Source organism: Mastigoproctus giganteus, chromosome 6 (assembly GCF_048544385.1).
Source record: "Mastigoproctus giganteus isolate SK-2022 chromosome 6, ASM4854438v1, whole genome shotgun sequence".
In the NCBI taxonomy this organism is placed as follows: domain Eukaryota; kingdom Metazoa; phylum Arthropoda; class Arachnida; order Uropygi; family Thelyphonidae; genus Mastigoproctus; species Mastigoproctus giganteus.
Window position 1 is genome coordinate 10,688,965 of NC_143580.1, and position 13,804 is coordinate 10,702,768.

The following is a 13,804-nucleotide window of genomic DNA, read 5'->3' on the forward strand; positions in this document are numbered from 1 at the left end:
TTTCACTCCTAAAAAAAAGAAAAAATCTCACTACATAACCCCTTACAAGTAATAAATTATGAATTCATCCTATAAATCTACAGAATTCAAGTCTAATGTCAACAAGTATTTTATGTCTTTGCAACCCTCAAAAAAAAAAAAAAAAAAAAAAAAAAGATGCAATAGTGTTTGGAAACCAAGTATCTATGAGGTGACTTGATTGAGATATTTTAGGTCCTTGAAAGGTTTGAGTAAATAAAATTTGAGGGAATTTTTATGCTTACTCAGTGACATATGCAAAGGATCATAAATTTAAATTGAGAGGGGACAACTGTAGACTAAATAGGTCAAAAATTTTCTGTAGTCAAAGAATGACTGACTGTTGGAATAAACTCTCACCAATACATATGAAGGTTGGAACTTCATCTAAATTTAAGGAGGGATTAGATAAATACTTAAAGAAATAAGTAAATGAACAGACATTGGTTACTTTATTTTATTTTTTAAATTTAATTGAAATTTGATTTTATTTATTTTTGGCTGTTGTTACATAAGCTTTGTTCCTGCATCATTTTATTGATAATAATTATATTCTAATAAAGTTGACTAATAATAAAACTAATTTCAGCTACTGTTTACACTTACTGGTTTCTGTCCAGGAAGCTTTTTCATTTTTGTGCATATAACCATAAATACTGGAAAAACTGTGGCACTGTGAGAGTCATCACTTTGTTCAGCTTCAAAACATCTATGGATCCTTATCATCCACCCCCTATAGAGGGAAAACATATAAACAGTATTGCAAACCTCTGATGTGAAGTAAAATATTTTAATTGTAAATTAGTAAAGTACAGGCAGAAAAAATCTTTATAGCAGAACTGTTATGATTATAAAAAGGATAATTTCAAATTAAATTATTTAAAATTAAATTTAAAGAATTTAATGAAAGACTGGATAAGTTATTAAAAGGGATGTGCAAATCATGTAAGTTATTTTTTTTTTGGTGACATTGTACAAGCTTGATTTCTTACATCATAGGGTTGAGGGAGAGAGAGAAGCAAACTAGAATAATACAGCACAAGAAGATTCTTTCTTCTAAAAACAAAACAATATTGCTTAAGTACGCTTTATTTCGATTTTTTTAAATTTAATTACCTTTGAATTTTAAAAATAAGCTGAAAATGCTTCCCATTTTGAATTTGCTGTTGGTAACATCATGCGTTGGTTCCACCGTATAGAATTTAAATACTGTCTCAGACCACCGTAGTCACCTTTACGGTTTTTGCTTTCTTAAAGGTGACTACGGTAGTCTGAGAGTATTTAAATTCTATACCAACAGATGTTGCCAACAGAAAATTCAAAATGGGAAGTATTCAAAGAATTAATCAGATGAACTAATTAGACATGTGACAGAGAAGAAAAATGCAAGGGATACATATAAATTAACATGTCATAGAAGCCTATGATAGATATAAGCTGGTCTGTAACCAAGTTACAAAGGAGGTTAGACAGGCAAAAGCAGATTATGAGAAATCTTTGGCAAGGGATGCAAAGAAAAACAGCAAAGAGTTCTTTACTTAGGTAAACTCTAGAAGAAAGAGGATGAATCAGATTGGTCCACTTGATATCGATGGTTCAACTGTTGATGATCCTGCTCAGGTAGCTAACAAACTAAATGAATATTTTGCATCGACATTCACACATGAGGAGCTATTCACGAAGGGGAATGCCAGAGGTGTATTGAACTCTGGAAGTAAGCTAGATAATCTTGTAATAACTGAGAGTAAAGTGGAGGAGAAATTGTTGAAGATAAACACAAGAAAGGCACCTGGGGTGGATGGCATCTATCCAGTTATATTAAAGGAGGCGGCAAAGGAAGTAAGGAAACCCTGCCGACCGGGCTAGCCGAGTGGGTAAAGTACCTGCCCGGCAACCCAAAGGTCGCGGGTTCGATTCCCGCCTCGGGCTTGGATCAAAGTACTGCAAAAAACCTTGGGAGGTGCAATATGGCCACAGAAGCCGATGTGCCAACAACTACCAAATCAAAAAAAAAAAAAAAAAAAAAAAAAAAGGAAACCCTTAGTCATAATTATTAGCCATAATTACTCCTTCCCTGGACTGGAGATGTGCAAATGTGACCACAATCCACAAAGGAGGATCAAAGGGAGACACAGGTAATTACAGACCTGTTAGTTTAACTTCTGTTCCAGAGAAATTAATGGAAGCACTGGTTAAAGAAGCATTGCAGGATCATCTAGACAAGACTTCAGTTATAGCTCAGACACAGCATGGGTTTGTTAAGGGGAAGTCTTGTCTGACTAATTTGATTGGATACTATGATGTAGTAACAATGGAACTGGATGCAAAGAATAACTTCGATATCATATATTTGGATCTTAGAAAAGCCTTTGATACTGTTGCACATGGAAGACTGCTGCACAAATTGGAGCAGTGTGGCATTGGAGGCAAATTGCTGCTATGGATAAAGGGATGGTTGAGTGGGAGAAGACAGATTTGGTTTGGTTTTTTTTTTTTAGGAGCATTAGCAACTAAGGCCATATTGCTCCAGGATATGCGGTGGTCATTCCCTGACCTTTCCGCATCCTCCGTATTTGGTGGTGACAGGCTCGAACCCCGGTCTAATCAAGAAGCGTGTGCTACGCGCTGCTGCTCCTTCCCACCTGGCTACGGGCGCCGGAGAAGACAGAGAGTAGTAATCAATGGACACTGCTCTTCGTGAACTAATGTTATTAGTGGAGTCCCTCGGGGTTCAGTGTTGGGTCCATTGTTGTTTTCTGTATTTATAAATGATACTGATGACAGTATATCAGGCTTAATGTCCAAGTTTGCAGATGATACAAAGGTTGGCAGGGTTGTTAATGACATACTAATTACAGTACATTGCTGCAACAGGATCTAGAAAAGTTGAGCAGATGGGCTGAGAGGTGGCAAATGAAGTTTAACATTGACAAATGTAAAGTACTACATATAGGAAGCAGTAATCCTAGAGTAACATATCAACTCTGTGGTACCACACTGACAGTGGTAGAGAATGAAAAGGACCTGGGGGTAATTGTGCAGACAGATATGAAGTTTTCTGAGCAGTGCAGACGGTCTGCATGAGTAGCTCATGGTGGCTTGTCAATGATATACAGGAATTTTTCTAGCAGGGATAAGGAGGTGATTATCCCCTTGTATAAGACAATGGTCAGGCCACACCTTGAGTATATACAGGTCTGGAGGCCTCATTTTAAGAAGGATGTAGAGCTGTTGGAACAAGTATAGAGAAGGGCAACAAGATTAGTGACTGGAACAAAGGGTTGCTCTTACGAAGAAAGGCTTAAGTTTTGCAAATTATAGTGTCTGGAGACTAGGCACCTGCAAGGTGATCTGATTGAGTTGTATAAAGCCTTGAATGGTTTGAGCATGCTCAATGCGGATGGGATTCTTCCTCTTGCTCAGAATAATCACCTGAGAGGGCATAAATTCAAATTGAGGAAAGACGGTTGAAGGATAGATGTGCGGAAGTTTGCCTTTAGCCAGCGGGTGGTTGATTGCTGGAACAAACTTCCATCTGTTGTAGAAGTTGATAGCTTAAATAGATTCAAGGCAGAACTTGACAAACATTTGGAGCGAGTGGATGGGTGAAATAAGGGTTTTTTTTTTTTTTGGCTGATGCTATATAAGCTTACTTTCTTGCATCATGTGCCTTTGCTAATGCTAAATGCAGTAAACATTGACAATTTATAGCTTTTATGGAACCTGTCCCTGACTGTTATATGAAAATGTGCATGCTAATGCAGTTTCCACTGTGCCATTGTTTTCAGAACATTATAAGAGGGTGAGCTATAATAGGGCCAGTGTCAATAAAAATAGGGCGCATTATAGCCTTAGTTGCTAATGTGCCAATAAAACCCAACCAACCAATAAAAATAGGAATTTTTATTGGTTCATTTTTTTCACAATACATTACATTTCATATTTTGAAATAATTAAAAAAAAAAACCAACTAAAAGATACTATATGTTGAGACTATCTTTGTCTCTTCTGCCAGCTAGAAGAGCACAAAATATTAAAATAAAAAGAAACTAAAAGAATATTCTGTGAACCTGCCAATACAACTGTCTCTGTTTTTGCCAGTTACTAGAAAACATTCAACTAGTGTGTAAATGTGAAACTTCAAACCAAATCAAATGAGAAATGCAAGCTACACTTAAATTCTTCCCAAAATTTAAAGCAGAATTCCATGCAACGGGACTCTCAATCTTTTCTAGAATCACAAAATATTTCAAGGATAATTTTTATTGCAGAAAGTACAACTTCTCATAAAACTGGAATGCCACAGGTTAACAAACGTGTAAATGCAAAATCAGACAAATAAAAATACTATAGAATTAAGAAATAGCTAAATAAAGTAAAGAAAAAAAACCTGTATTCATTCCAACGTTACTGATTTCTCCAAAATAACAATTTCTACTCAGCATCAAAATGAGGAATAAAAAACACAGAAAATACTGGAAAATTCAATGGATAGTCAATATGTATAAAATATATTTTACAATGTAACATTCATCTGTCAGTCATTTATCCTATGATTTTTGCAGGTTTGTACTTGTAAAATGACCAACATTGGCTGCTTGGAAATGATGCATCACATTAACAAAACAAGTAAATAAATTTACCTGGTGATAAACTAATAGTAAAGTTAGTGAAAAAAGGTCTTGATTTCAGAGGAGGCTTGAAAACTGAATATCTGAATCTGAATATCAGGGAGGGGGAGGATGAGATCTGCACTGCTAATTTTGTCCACTCTGCCCTCTCCCAAGTACTAGTGTGAGAAACATGGTTCGGCTAAATCCATGTAATACTAAAATAGTTGACTATGCACATGATTGCCACAATCATTCTTGGCTTAAGTCCCTCCACATTCTTACAGTGGGTCCTAATGTTTATTATAATCCAGGGATCCATATTCAAACTATTATGGAGTGTTTTTTTTTTTTTTTCGGTAGTTGTTGGCGCATCGGCTTCTGTGGCCATAATGCACCTCCCAAGGTTTTTGCAGTACTTTGATCCAAGCCCGAGGCGGGATTCGAACCCGCGACCTTTGGGTTGCCAGGCAGGCACTTTACCCACCCGGCTAGCCCAGTCGGCATTATGGAGTGTACTGTTTTAAAAAATACTGACATTGTTGTATCTCCTAAGGTGTTCTGACCTGCTCTCTTCTTTTCCTTCTTTCCCTTTCTCATTTATCTGACATCACCTTCCCCTTGTGGTTGATCAACAATGTGGCCACATGTGATTAACATGTGGCCACATGGTCAATCCTGTAGCCTGATAAGGAATTATGGGTACTCTTTGATGAAATAATGGAAGAATATTCATACAGAATGAATGAAATCACTTTTTTTGCTATTTTCTAATTTTAGCTTTATATGCACATAGGCAATACAAAGCTGCTAACATGGCCTCTAGCCATATATTAGGCTGCCAAGGGTAGCATTCTGACATATCAACAATAAGATAATTTTCATTCAGGCTTTCAGTGATTTGTTATAAAAATATAACTGTTGTTGCAATAAAAAAGTAAATTAAACTAAACCTTTTTAAAAATTACATAAAATTATAAATATTAATATACTGTATTACTGAGAATTTATAATTTTGCTATCAAATTTAGTTTAGTTGATAATATGTAGTATTAATACTATTGCAAATCAACTAACCACTATATGTACTATTGCAAATCAACTAACCAACCATTGTATGTACGTATAATATACCTTAATATTACACATACATATAATATTATCAATATGTATTTTCATTAGATTCATATTGTCTAATTAAGCATGAGATTGAAACATTATTATATGATTGCATTCCAAGCAGACTTTTGACAGATTTTGCTAACTAATGAATAAAGGCTGAATGGCACAATACTGGCTCAGATGTGCCCATGTATATATCAATTTACCATCTAATAACAACTTAAATAATTTCATTCATCTTATCTGGACATTCCTCCATTAGCTGATAGGGACTCAAAACAGACAAAAGTTCAACAAAATGAATAGCTCATGCATACCCGTTATTCCGATATCAGTTTTACTTTTAAATTTTGAGTGGTTTTGAGCAGCTGAATATTAATTTTATCATAATACTATTTTATAATAATGATAATAAATACAGAAAACTGGGATTGGAACACAAAGCCTGATGGGTGTACATCGTATGTAATACTAGGATTAAAACAGGCTTAATTAGATCTTCCCAAACTAGGTCTTCACTCACTCAGTGTCCAGAAAGAAACAAACCATTTTTAAATGGCTGCCAAATGAGCTGGTGCCAGGCATCTTGTAGCACTTAATAAGGTCAGATCATGTACTAATAATTACATTTAGAATAAAATTGGAATGTATTGTAAATTAACTTAAATCAATAATATCGGGCAGTGTCGAGTCAGTTTGGTGTGACATAAGCATAGGGAAATCAAAATTGAGAGTAGGAGTGTGCTATAGGCCTAATGACTCTGATGAGTATAATAAGATATTGTACAGGGAAATAGAGTGGGCCAGTAAATCAGAGTCTTATAATGGGGGATTTTAATTTCCCAGATATTGACTGGAATTTGTGGGTTGGTCACTCGCACACTAGCAAGGCTTTTGTGGATTTATTGGATGATTGTTTTCTACATCAGCATGTTCGTGAGGCAACAAGAGGGAGCAATACTCTTGATCTGATTATCAGTAGTGATTCTTCATGCATTAAGAATCTGCAGATAAATGAACCACTAGGTGGCAGTGATCACAGTGTGTTGAAGTGGGATTTACTCAAGGAGGTAACTACCATCAGAGGTAAAGGGAAGGGTTTTTGTTTTCGTAAAGGTGACTATGATGGTCTGAGACAGTATTTAAATTCTATACGGTGGGACCAACTGATGATGTTACCAACAGCAAACTCAAAATGGGAAGCATTCAAGGAACTAATCTTGGAGGCTACCAGGCTTTACATACCAACTAAGAAATATTGTTCAAGGTTTAGGCCTAAATGGTTGTCAGATGAACTAATGAGACATGTGGCAGACAAGAAAAATGCATGGGATACATACAAATTAATGGGTGACATGGAAGCCTACGATAGATATAAGTTGGTCTGTAACCAAGTCACAAAGGAAATTAGGCAGGCAAAGGCAGACTACGAAAAATCCTTGGCAAAGGATGCAAAGAAAAACAGAAAAGAGTTCTTTACCTATTTAAACTCAAGAAGGAAAGGGATGAATCAGACTGGTCCACTGGATATTGATGGTTCAACAGTTGAGGATCCTGCTCAGGTGGCTAACAATCTAAACGAGTATTTTGCATCTACATTCATGCATGAGGAGTTATTCAGGAAGGAGAATGATGTAGGTAAAGTAAACATTGGCAGTGAGCTGGATGATTTTGTAATAACTGAGAGGAAAGTGGAGGAGAGATTGTTGAGGATAAACATAAAAAAGGCACCTGGGGTGGATGGGATCTATCCAGTTATATTAAAGGAGGCAGCAAAGGAAGTAAGCAAACCCCTAGCCATAATTATGAGAGCTTCTTTGGACTCAGGGGAGGTACCCATAGACTGGAGATGTGCAAATGTAACCCCAATTCACAAAGGAGGATCAAAGGCTGACACAAGTAATTATAGACCTGTTAGTTTAACTTCTGTTCCAGGTAAATTAATGGAGGCACTGGTTAAAGAAGCACTGCAGGATCATCTAGACAAGAATTCAGTTATAGCTCAGACGCAGCATGGTTTTGTTAAGGGCAGGTCTTGCCTGACCAATTTGATTGGATACTACGATGTAGTCACAAAAGAACTGGATGCAGGGAATAACTTTGATATTATATACTTGGATCTTAGAAAGGCTTTTGATACTGTTGCACATGTAAGACTGCTGCACAAATTGGAGCAGTGTGGCATTGGAGGCAAATTGCTGCTATGGATAAAGGGATGGTTGAGTGGTAGAAGACAGAGAGTGGTAATCAATGGACACTGCTCAACGTGGACTAATGTTATTAGTGGAGTTCCTCAGGGTTCAGTGTTGGGTCCGTTGTTGTTTTCGGTGTTTATGAATGATATTGATGATGGGATATCAAGTTTAATGTCCAAGTTTGCAGATGATACAAAGGTTGGCAGGGTTGTTAAGGACACCACTGACGCTATGCTGCTGCAACAGGATCTGGAAAGGTTGAACAGATGGGCTGAGAGGTGGCAAATGAAGTTTAACATTGACAAATGTAAAGTACTACATATGGGAAACAGTAACCCCAGAGCAACGTATCAACTCTGCGGTACTACACTCACAGTGGTGGAGAATGAAAAGGACCTGGGGGTAATTGTGCAGGCAGATATGAAGTTCTCTGAGCAGTGCAGACGAGCTGCAAGAGTAGCTCATGGTGTCTTGTCAATGATATACAGGAATTTTTCTAGCAGGGATAAGGAGGTGATTATTCCCTTGTATAAGGCAATGGTTAGGCCACATCTTGAGTACTGTATACAGGTCTGGAGGCCTCATTTCAAGAAGGATGTAGAGCTGCTGGAACGGGTACAGAGAAGGGCAACAAGATTAGTGAATGGAACAAAGGGTTGCTCTTACGAAGAAAGGCTTAAGTTTTGCAAATTACAGAGTCTGGAGACTAGGCACCGGCGAGGTGATCTGATAGAGGTGTATAAGGCTTTGAATGGTTTGAGCATGTTCAATGCCAATGGGATTCTTCATCTTGCTCAGAATAATCAGCTCAGAGGGCATAAATTCAAATTGAGGAAGGACGGATGTCGGATAGAAGTGCGGAAATTTGCCTTTGGCCAGCGGGTGGTTGGTTGGTGGAACCGACTTCCATCACTTGTTGTTGAAGTTGATAGCCTAAACAAATTTAAGGCTCAACTGGACAGGTATTTCGAGCGAACGGAGGGGTGAAATGGGAGTGGTGTTTTTTTTTTTTTTTTTTTTTGGCTGATGCTGAATAAGCTTGCTTTCTTGCATCATATGCCTCTACTAATGCTAATGCTATCAATACAATTATTAACATTAATACTATTAAACTATTTCTAGTTGTAATATAATACTAACAATGCAATTTATCATGATTCAAAAGTTAAAACTAATGCTATTAAATGTTATCAACTAGGAAAGACTGGTAAAACCTTTCTACAGTATAACAGCCTTCAACAGATCAGAAAAACAACCTATTTACATCCTTCCAACCAATTTTTATTTTGTATATTCACAATTTTTGAATGTAGTGGATGTACAAAGGTTACAGTGCATTCAGACACCAGTCTATGTCTCAGTGCAAAGAATCATAGTTTATGGTTATATAGCTAGATGCCATAAGAACATAAGTGATATGATAATCTTTAAGGCTGCAAGTTATTAATGTAAAAAAGTATCTGCTAATTTCTAAAAATGCATTTATGCAACGAACAATTTTTAGTGCACATTTTTTGTATAACCAGGACAGTGCAGTCATATAATAAATCCTATCTGATTGCAATAAAATTAAGGGAACTTAAGAGAAAACTAATCAATAGTGTTGCCAAATATAATAATCTTTGAAGTTGCTATAGTACAAATCCAGAAAGGTGTTCACTAAAAATTTGAAAACATATTTTTATAATTCACAATTTTTAGTGCAATTTTAGGTTACAGTCTTCAAATAGGCCTCTGGGGTTGGGAATATTCATATTCATAAAACTGCACAATCCTACACCAACCGTAATTAAAAGTATAAATAGTGTTATGTTATGTTATATTAAAATAATGATGTAAATATATGAAATAAATAGAATGATATAATTCCGCCAGATAAAACTGATAAAAAGGTAACTTTCTGTACAATAAAATATGAAATTTTAAACTGCAAAGAATAATTTACAATAAGATAATGTAGATAAAACACAGGATGATAAAAGCGCTAAAACACCGTAGCTTTCAGAGGCATCCGCCTCCTTTCTCAACAGTGAGGTTTATCATAAGGTACATCCATAAATATCAGCAGGCTCACGGTTCTCAGGACGTGTTTCTACAAGAGCATGGGCAGTATTCTCCCCATGTGCACTGGAACCGGAAATGGCTCGGGAGCATGCCAGGTGGAACTGCTCATCCCGTCCAAGAACCACCGCCTCGAAGAGGGGATGAATGTGAATTCCCCTGTCTCTATTAATGGTATTGCTCTCAGAGGAACAAATCCGCAAGCTCTAGGGCCATTTGCGGTCTCAAAATCTATGTGCCCGGGTCGATGATAACAGCTTTGTCTGGGGAGAATTGATGGTGCTACTCCCAAAAATGTTCTGCCAGAGCAGACTTCCCATAATCCGCGGTCTTTATCGCGTTCATATGCTCCCAAATGATCTATAAACTGATGTTTTGTTTCGATGGAAACGATACGTCGACGATACATTTACAATTATTCGGAAGGGGAGAGAGGATGAGGTGCTTGGTTTCCTTAATAGCTTCTCCCCCTTTATTGTTTACCTCGGAGGTGGAAGTAGAGAGTACCCTCCCTTTCCTTGATGTGTTGGTACATAGGGAAGGCCCTAGGGTGAAAACCAATGTATATAGGAAACCCATGTGCCGGTTTACACACATTCAATATACATATTACAATACGGCACAAACCAACCATCATAAAAATGGTGTTATTAGGGTATTGTTGAATAGGGCTGGGTCCCATTGCAGCATCTCCAAGGATAGAAAAGAAGAAATTAAACGTGTCACAGCAGATCTCAGAAAATGCGGCTACCCCCCAGAGGATCATAGATAAATATATCCAAGAAGCGGAGCACGGAAGAAGAGAACTGTTTACACCAGTTGCCACCGCACACATTCCCTACTATCCAGGCTTAACTGAGCATATAGCTCGGGTATTGCGAGATTGCCAGACACGTTGTGTGCAGCTTCCAGGGTGGAGGTTGCACACAGTTGTGTCAAAGGTCAAAGACCCCATACCAAAGGAATTTACAAGTGGGGTCGTGTATGAGATCAGGTGCCCGGATTGTGGGGAATGTTTATGTTGGTGAAACAAAACGTTGGTTTAAAGATCGTCTGCGGGAGCATATGAACGCGATAAAGATCGCGGATTATGGGAAGTCTGCTGTTGCAAAACATTTTTTGGAGGAGCACCATCAAATCTTCCCAGACAAAGCTGTTATCGTTGACCAGGAACATAGATTTTGGGACCGCAAATGGCTCGAGAGCTTGCAGATTTGTATCTCTAAGAGCAATACCATTAATAGAGACAGGGCAATTCGCATTCATCCCCTCTTCGAGGCTGTGGTTCTTGGACGGGATGAGCGGTTACACCTGGCACGCTCCCAAGCCATTTCCGGTTCCAGTGCACATGGGGAGAATACTGCCCATGCTCTTGTAGAAACACGTGCTGAGAACCGTGAGCCTGCTGATATTTAAGGATGTGCTGTATGATAAACCTCACTGTTGAGAAAGGAGGCGGATGCCTCTGAAAGCTACGGTGTTTTAGCGCTTTTATCATCCTGTGTTTTATCTACATTGTTTTATTGTAAATTATTCTTTGCAGTTTAAAATTTCATATTTTATTGTACAGAAAGTTACCTTTTTATCAGTTTTATCCGGCGGAATTATATCATTCTATTTATTTCATTTATTTACATCATTATTTTAATATAACATAACACTATTTATAATTTTAATTACGGTTAGTGTGGGATTGTGCAGCTTTATGAATATTTAGGTTACAGTGTAGTGCAAATACATGGCAAGATAATCAAGAGAGTGCCAAATGTTTTCAATGACCCTATTATCTGGATTAATGTTATGATGCTAATTATTCACTGTAGCTCTAATAGTTATATTCATATGGTACATAATGAAACTTATAGGCATATTATTCATAATTAACACAGATTTATGCTTAATTTGATTTCATGCTTAATTAGACAATATCTAGTATATGAATTTAATGAAGATATAACACATATATATACAGTAAAACATCGGTTATTTGGAAGTCAGTTATCCAGAACATCAGTTATCTGGAATAATTTGAAAGACTGATCTTTCTTCTTTTTTTATTAACGGTAGTACAGTAAGCTCTGGTTATAGTGATCACATTTGCAAATTGAATTTTGATTATAATAAGCGAAAGATCAAGTTTACTACCTGCTTATAGCAGATTGTACAAACAAAAAGCCCAATAAACTGAAAACTGCAAATTGATTTTGCTTTATGGTTGTGACCTCTAGAATTCTATGTGACCTAAAAAAATTTGCTTTAGAAAAATATCACAAAGACTACTGGGTTTTCTCAGAAAGCATGAATGAATTTCAGATTAGTTTAGCTCCAGATTCGGCAAGAATAATATCAGCCTGAAACTGTGCGATTTATATTTTTCTCAATTTTTTACAGTAAAATGTGAATGAAAAGAAAATGCATAGTTTTAACATTGCAACAAAAAATGGAAATTATTAATAGAATTAGAAAAGGGGAAAATTTAGAAAATCTCTCCAAAGAGTTTAATGGGAGGACTTCAACAATTTACGACATCAAGAAAAATTCCAATGCTACAACAGAATTTGTGTCAATTATGGATAGTGAAGGAGGACTAGCAGGAAAAAGATGATGTTTGAAACCTAAAAATACCGCTTTAGAAAGTGCACTCACTTTATTTTTTTGTTTTCTTCAGAGCGAAGTTTATGTGAACCAGTGTCTGGCCCAATGTTGTGCAAAAAAGCATTGGGTTTTAATCGAAAATTAAGAGGTAATGAAGATTTTAAGGCAAGCACAGGCTGGCTGAAAAACTTTAAACTGAGACACAGTATACGTGAACTAGATATTCAAGGTGAGAAACTTTCTGCAGACGAATTGGTAGCGGTGTCCTTTGAAAAGTAAGTTTGCTTCAGTTATAGCAAATTATGAGAAAGAAAATGTTTATAATGTTGATGAGGACTTATTGGAAATCATTACCGAGAAAAACCCAGCCACTAAAAGAGAAATGCCAGCAACAGGTTTTAAGATGAGAAAAGAGCGAGTTAAAATTGCTATGTCTGCAAATGCTACTGGGATGCACAGATTGTCCATGCTCATTATCGGTAAGTTGAAAAAATTGAGAGCATTTAAAAATCTTTCTAATTTTCCTGTTCGGTATAAAAATCATAAAAATGCCTGGATGGATGTTTCTGTTTTCCGAGATTGGTTTCTAAATTTTGATTTAATTAATATTATTTAATTTAATCGTAAGGTAAGATTAAATAAATTTAATCTTACCGGAAAAATTATCCGGAAGAGGTCTGACATCAATTATTCTGGATAACTGGCGCTCAACTATGTATATGTATACATATATATACATATGAGTTAAGTTAATAATGGTTAGAGTTTTTTTAAAAATAAAATATGATATACTAGCTTATCAGGTAAACCATAAACCATGGTGAGTACCCAACGTGACCTGGAAAAAATCAATCTATGCCATGACATAAGCAATAAAAATATATAAAAATACCATTAAAATGTTAGTTATGGCAATCAGATACATTGCAAGGGACTTTTTCGAGGGCTAACCCTTACAATGTATCAACCATAATTAAAAAAAAAAAAAAAAAAAAAAAAACATATATATACATATATATATATAGTGTATATATGTACAATGGAGAAGAATATAGCAGTTATATAACACATGATGAAAATACAAAGAATGCTTCAATTTGTGTATAGAACTTATGTATAAATATTTCATGCCACTCCATTTATTTATTTATTCATAAATAAATAAATAAATAATAATAATACTTCAATAGTGGAATCTGATGT

General features: G+C 36.3%; 1 protein-coding gene across 1 annotated transcript in view; it reads right to left on the minus strand.

Annotated features, from left to right (window-relative positions):
- The window catches only part of LOC150083907 (eEF1A lysine and N-terminal methyltransferase-like), a 58,045-nt gene that overhangs the window by 31,717 nt on the left and 12,524 nt on the right, over nucleotides 1–13,804 (minus strand). The window contains exon 4 of the mRNA XM_090375590.1: nucleotides 625–751. Within this exon, the coding sequence (XP_090231716.1) occupies nucleotides 625–751 (127 nt within the window). The remainder of the gene's footprint in view (nucleotides 1–624; nucleotides 752–13,804) is intronic.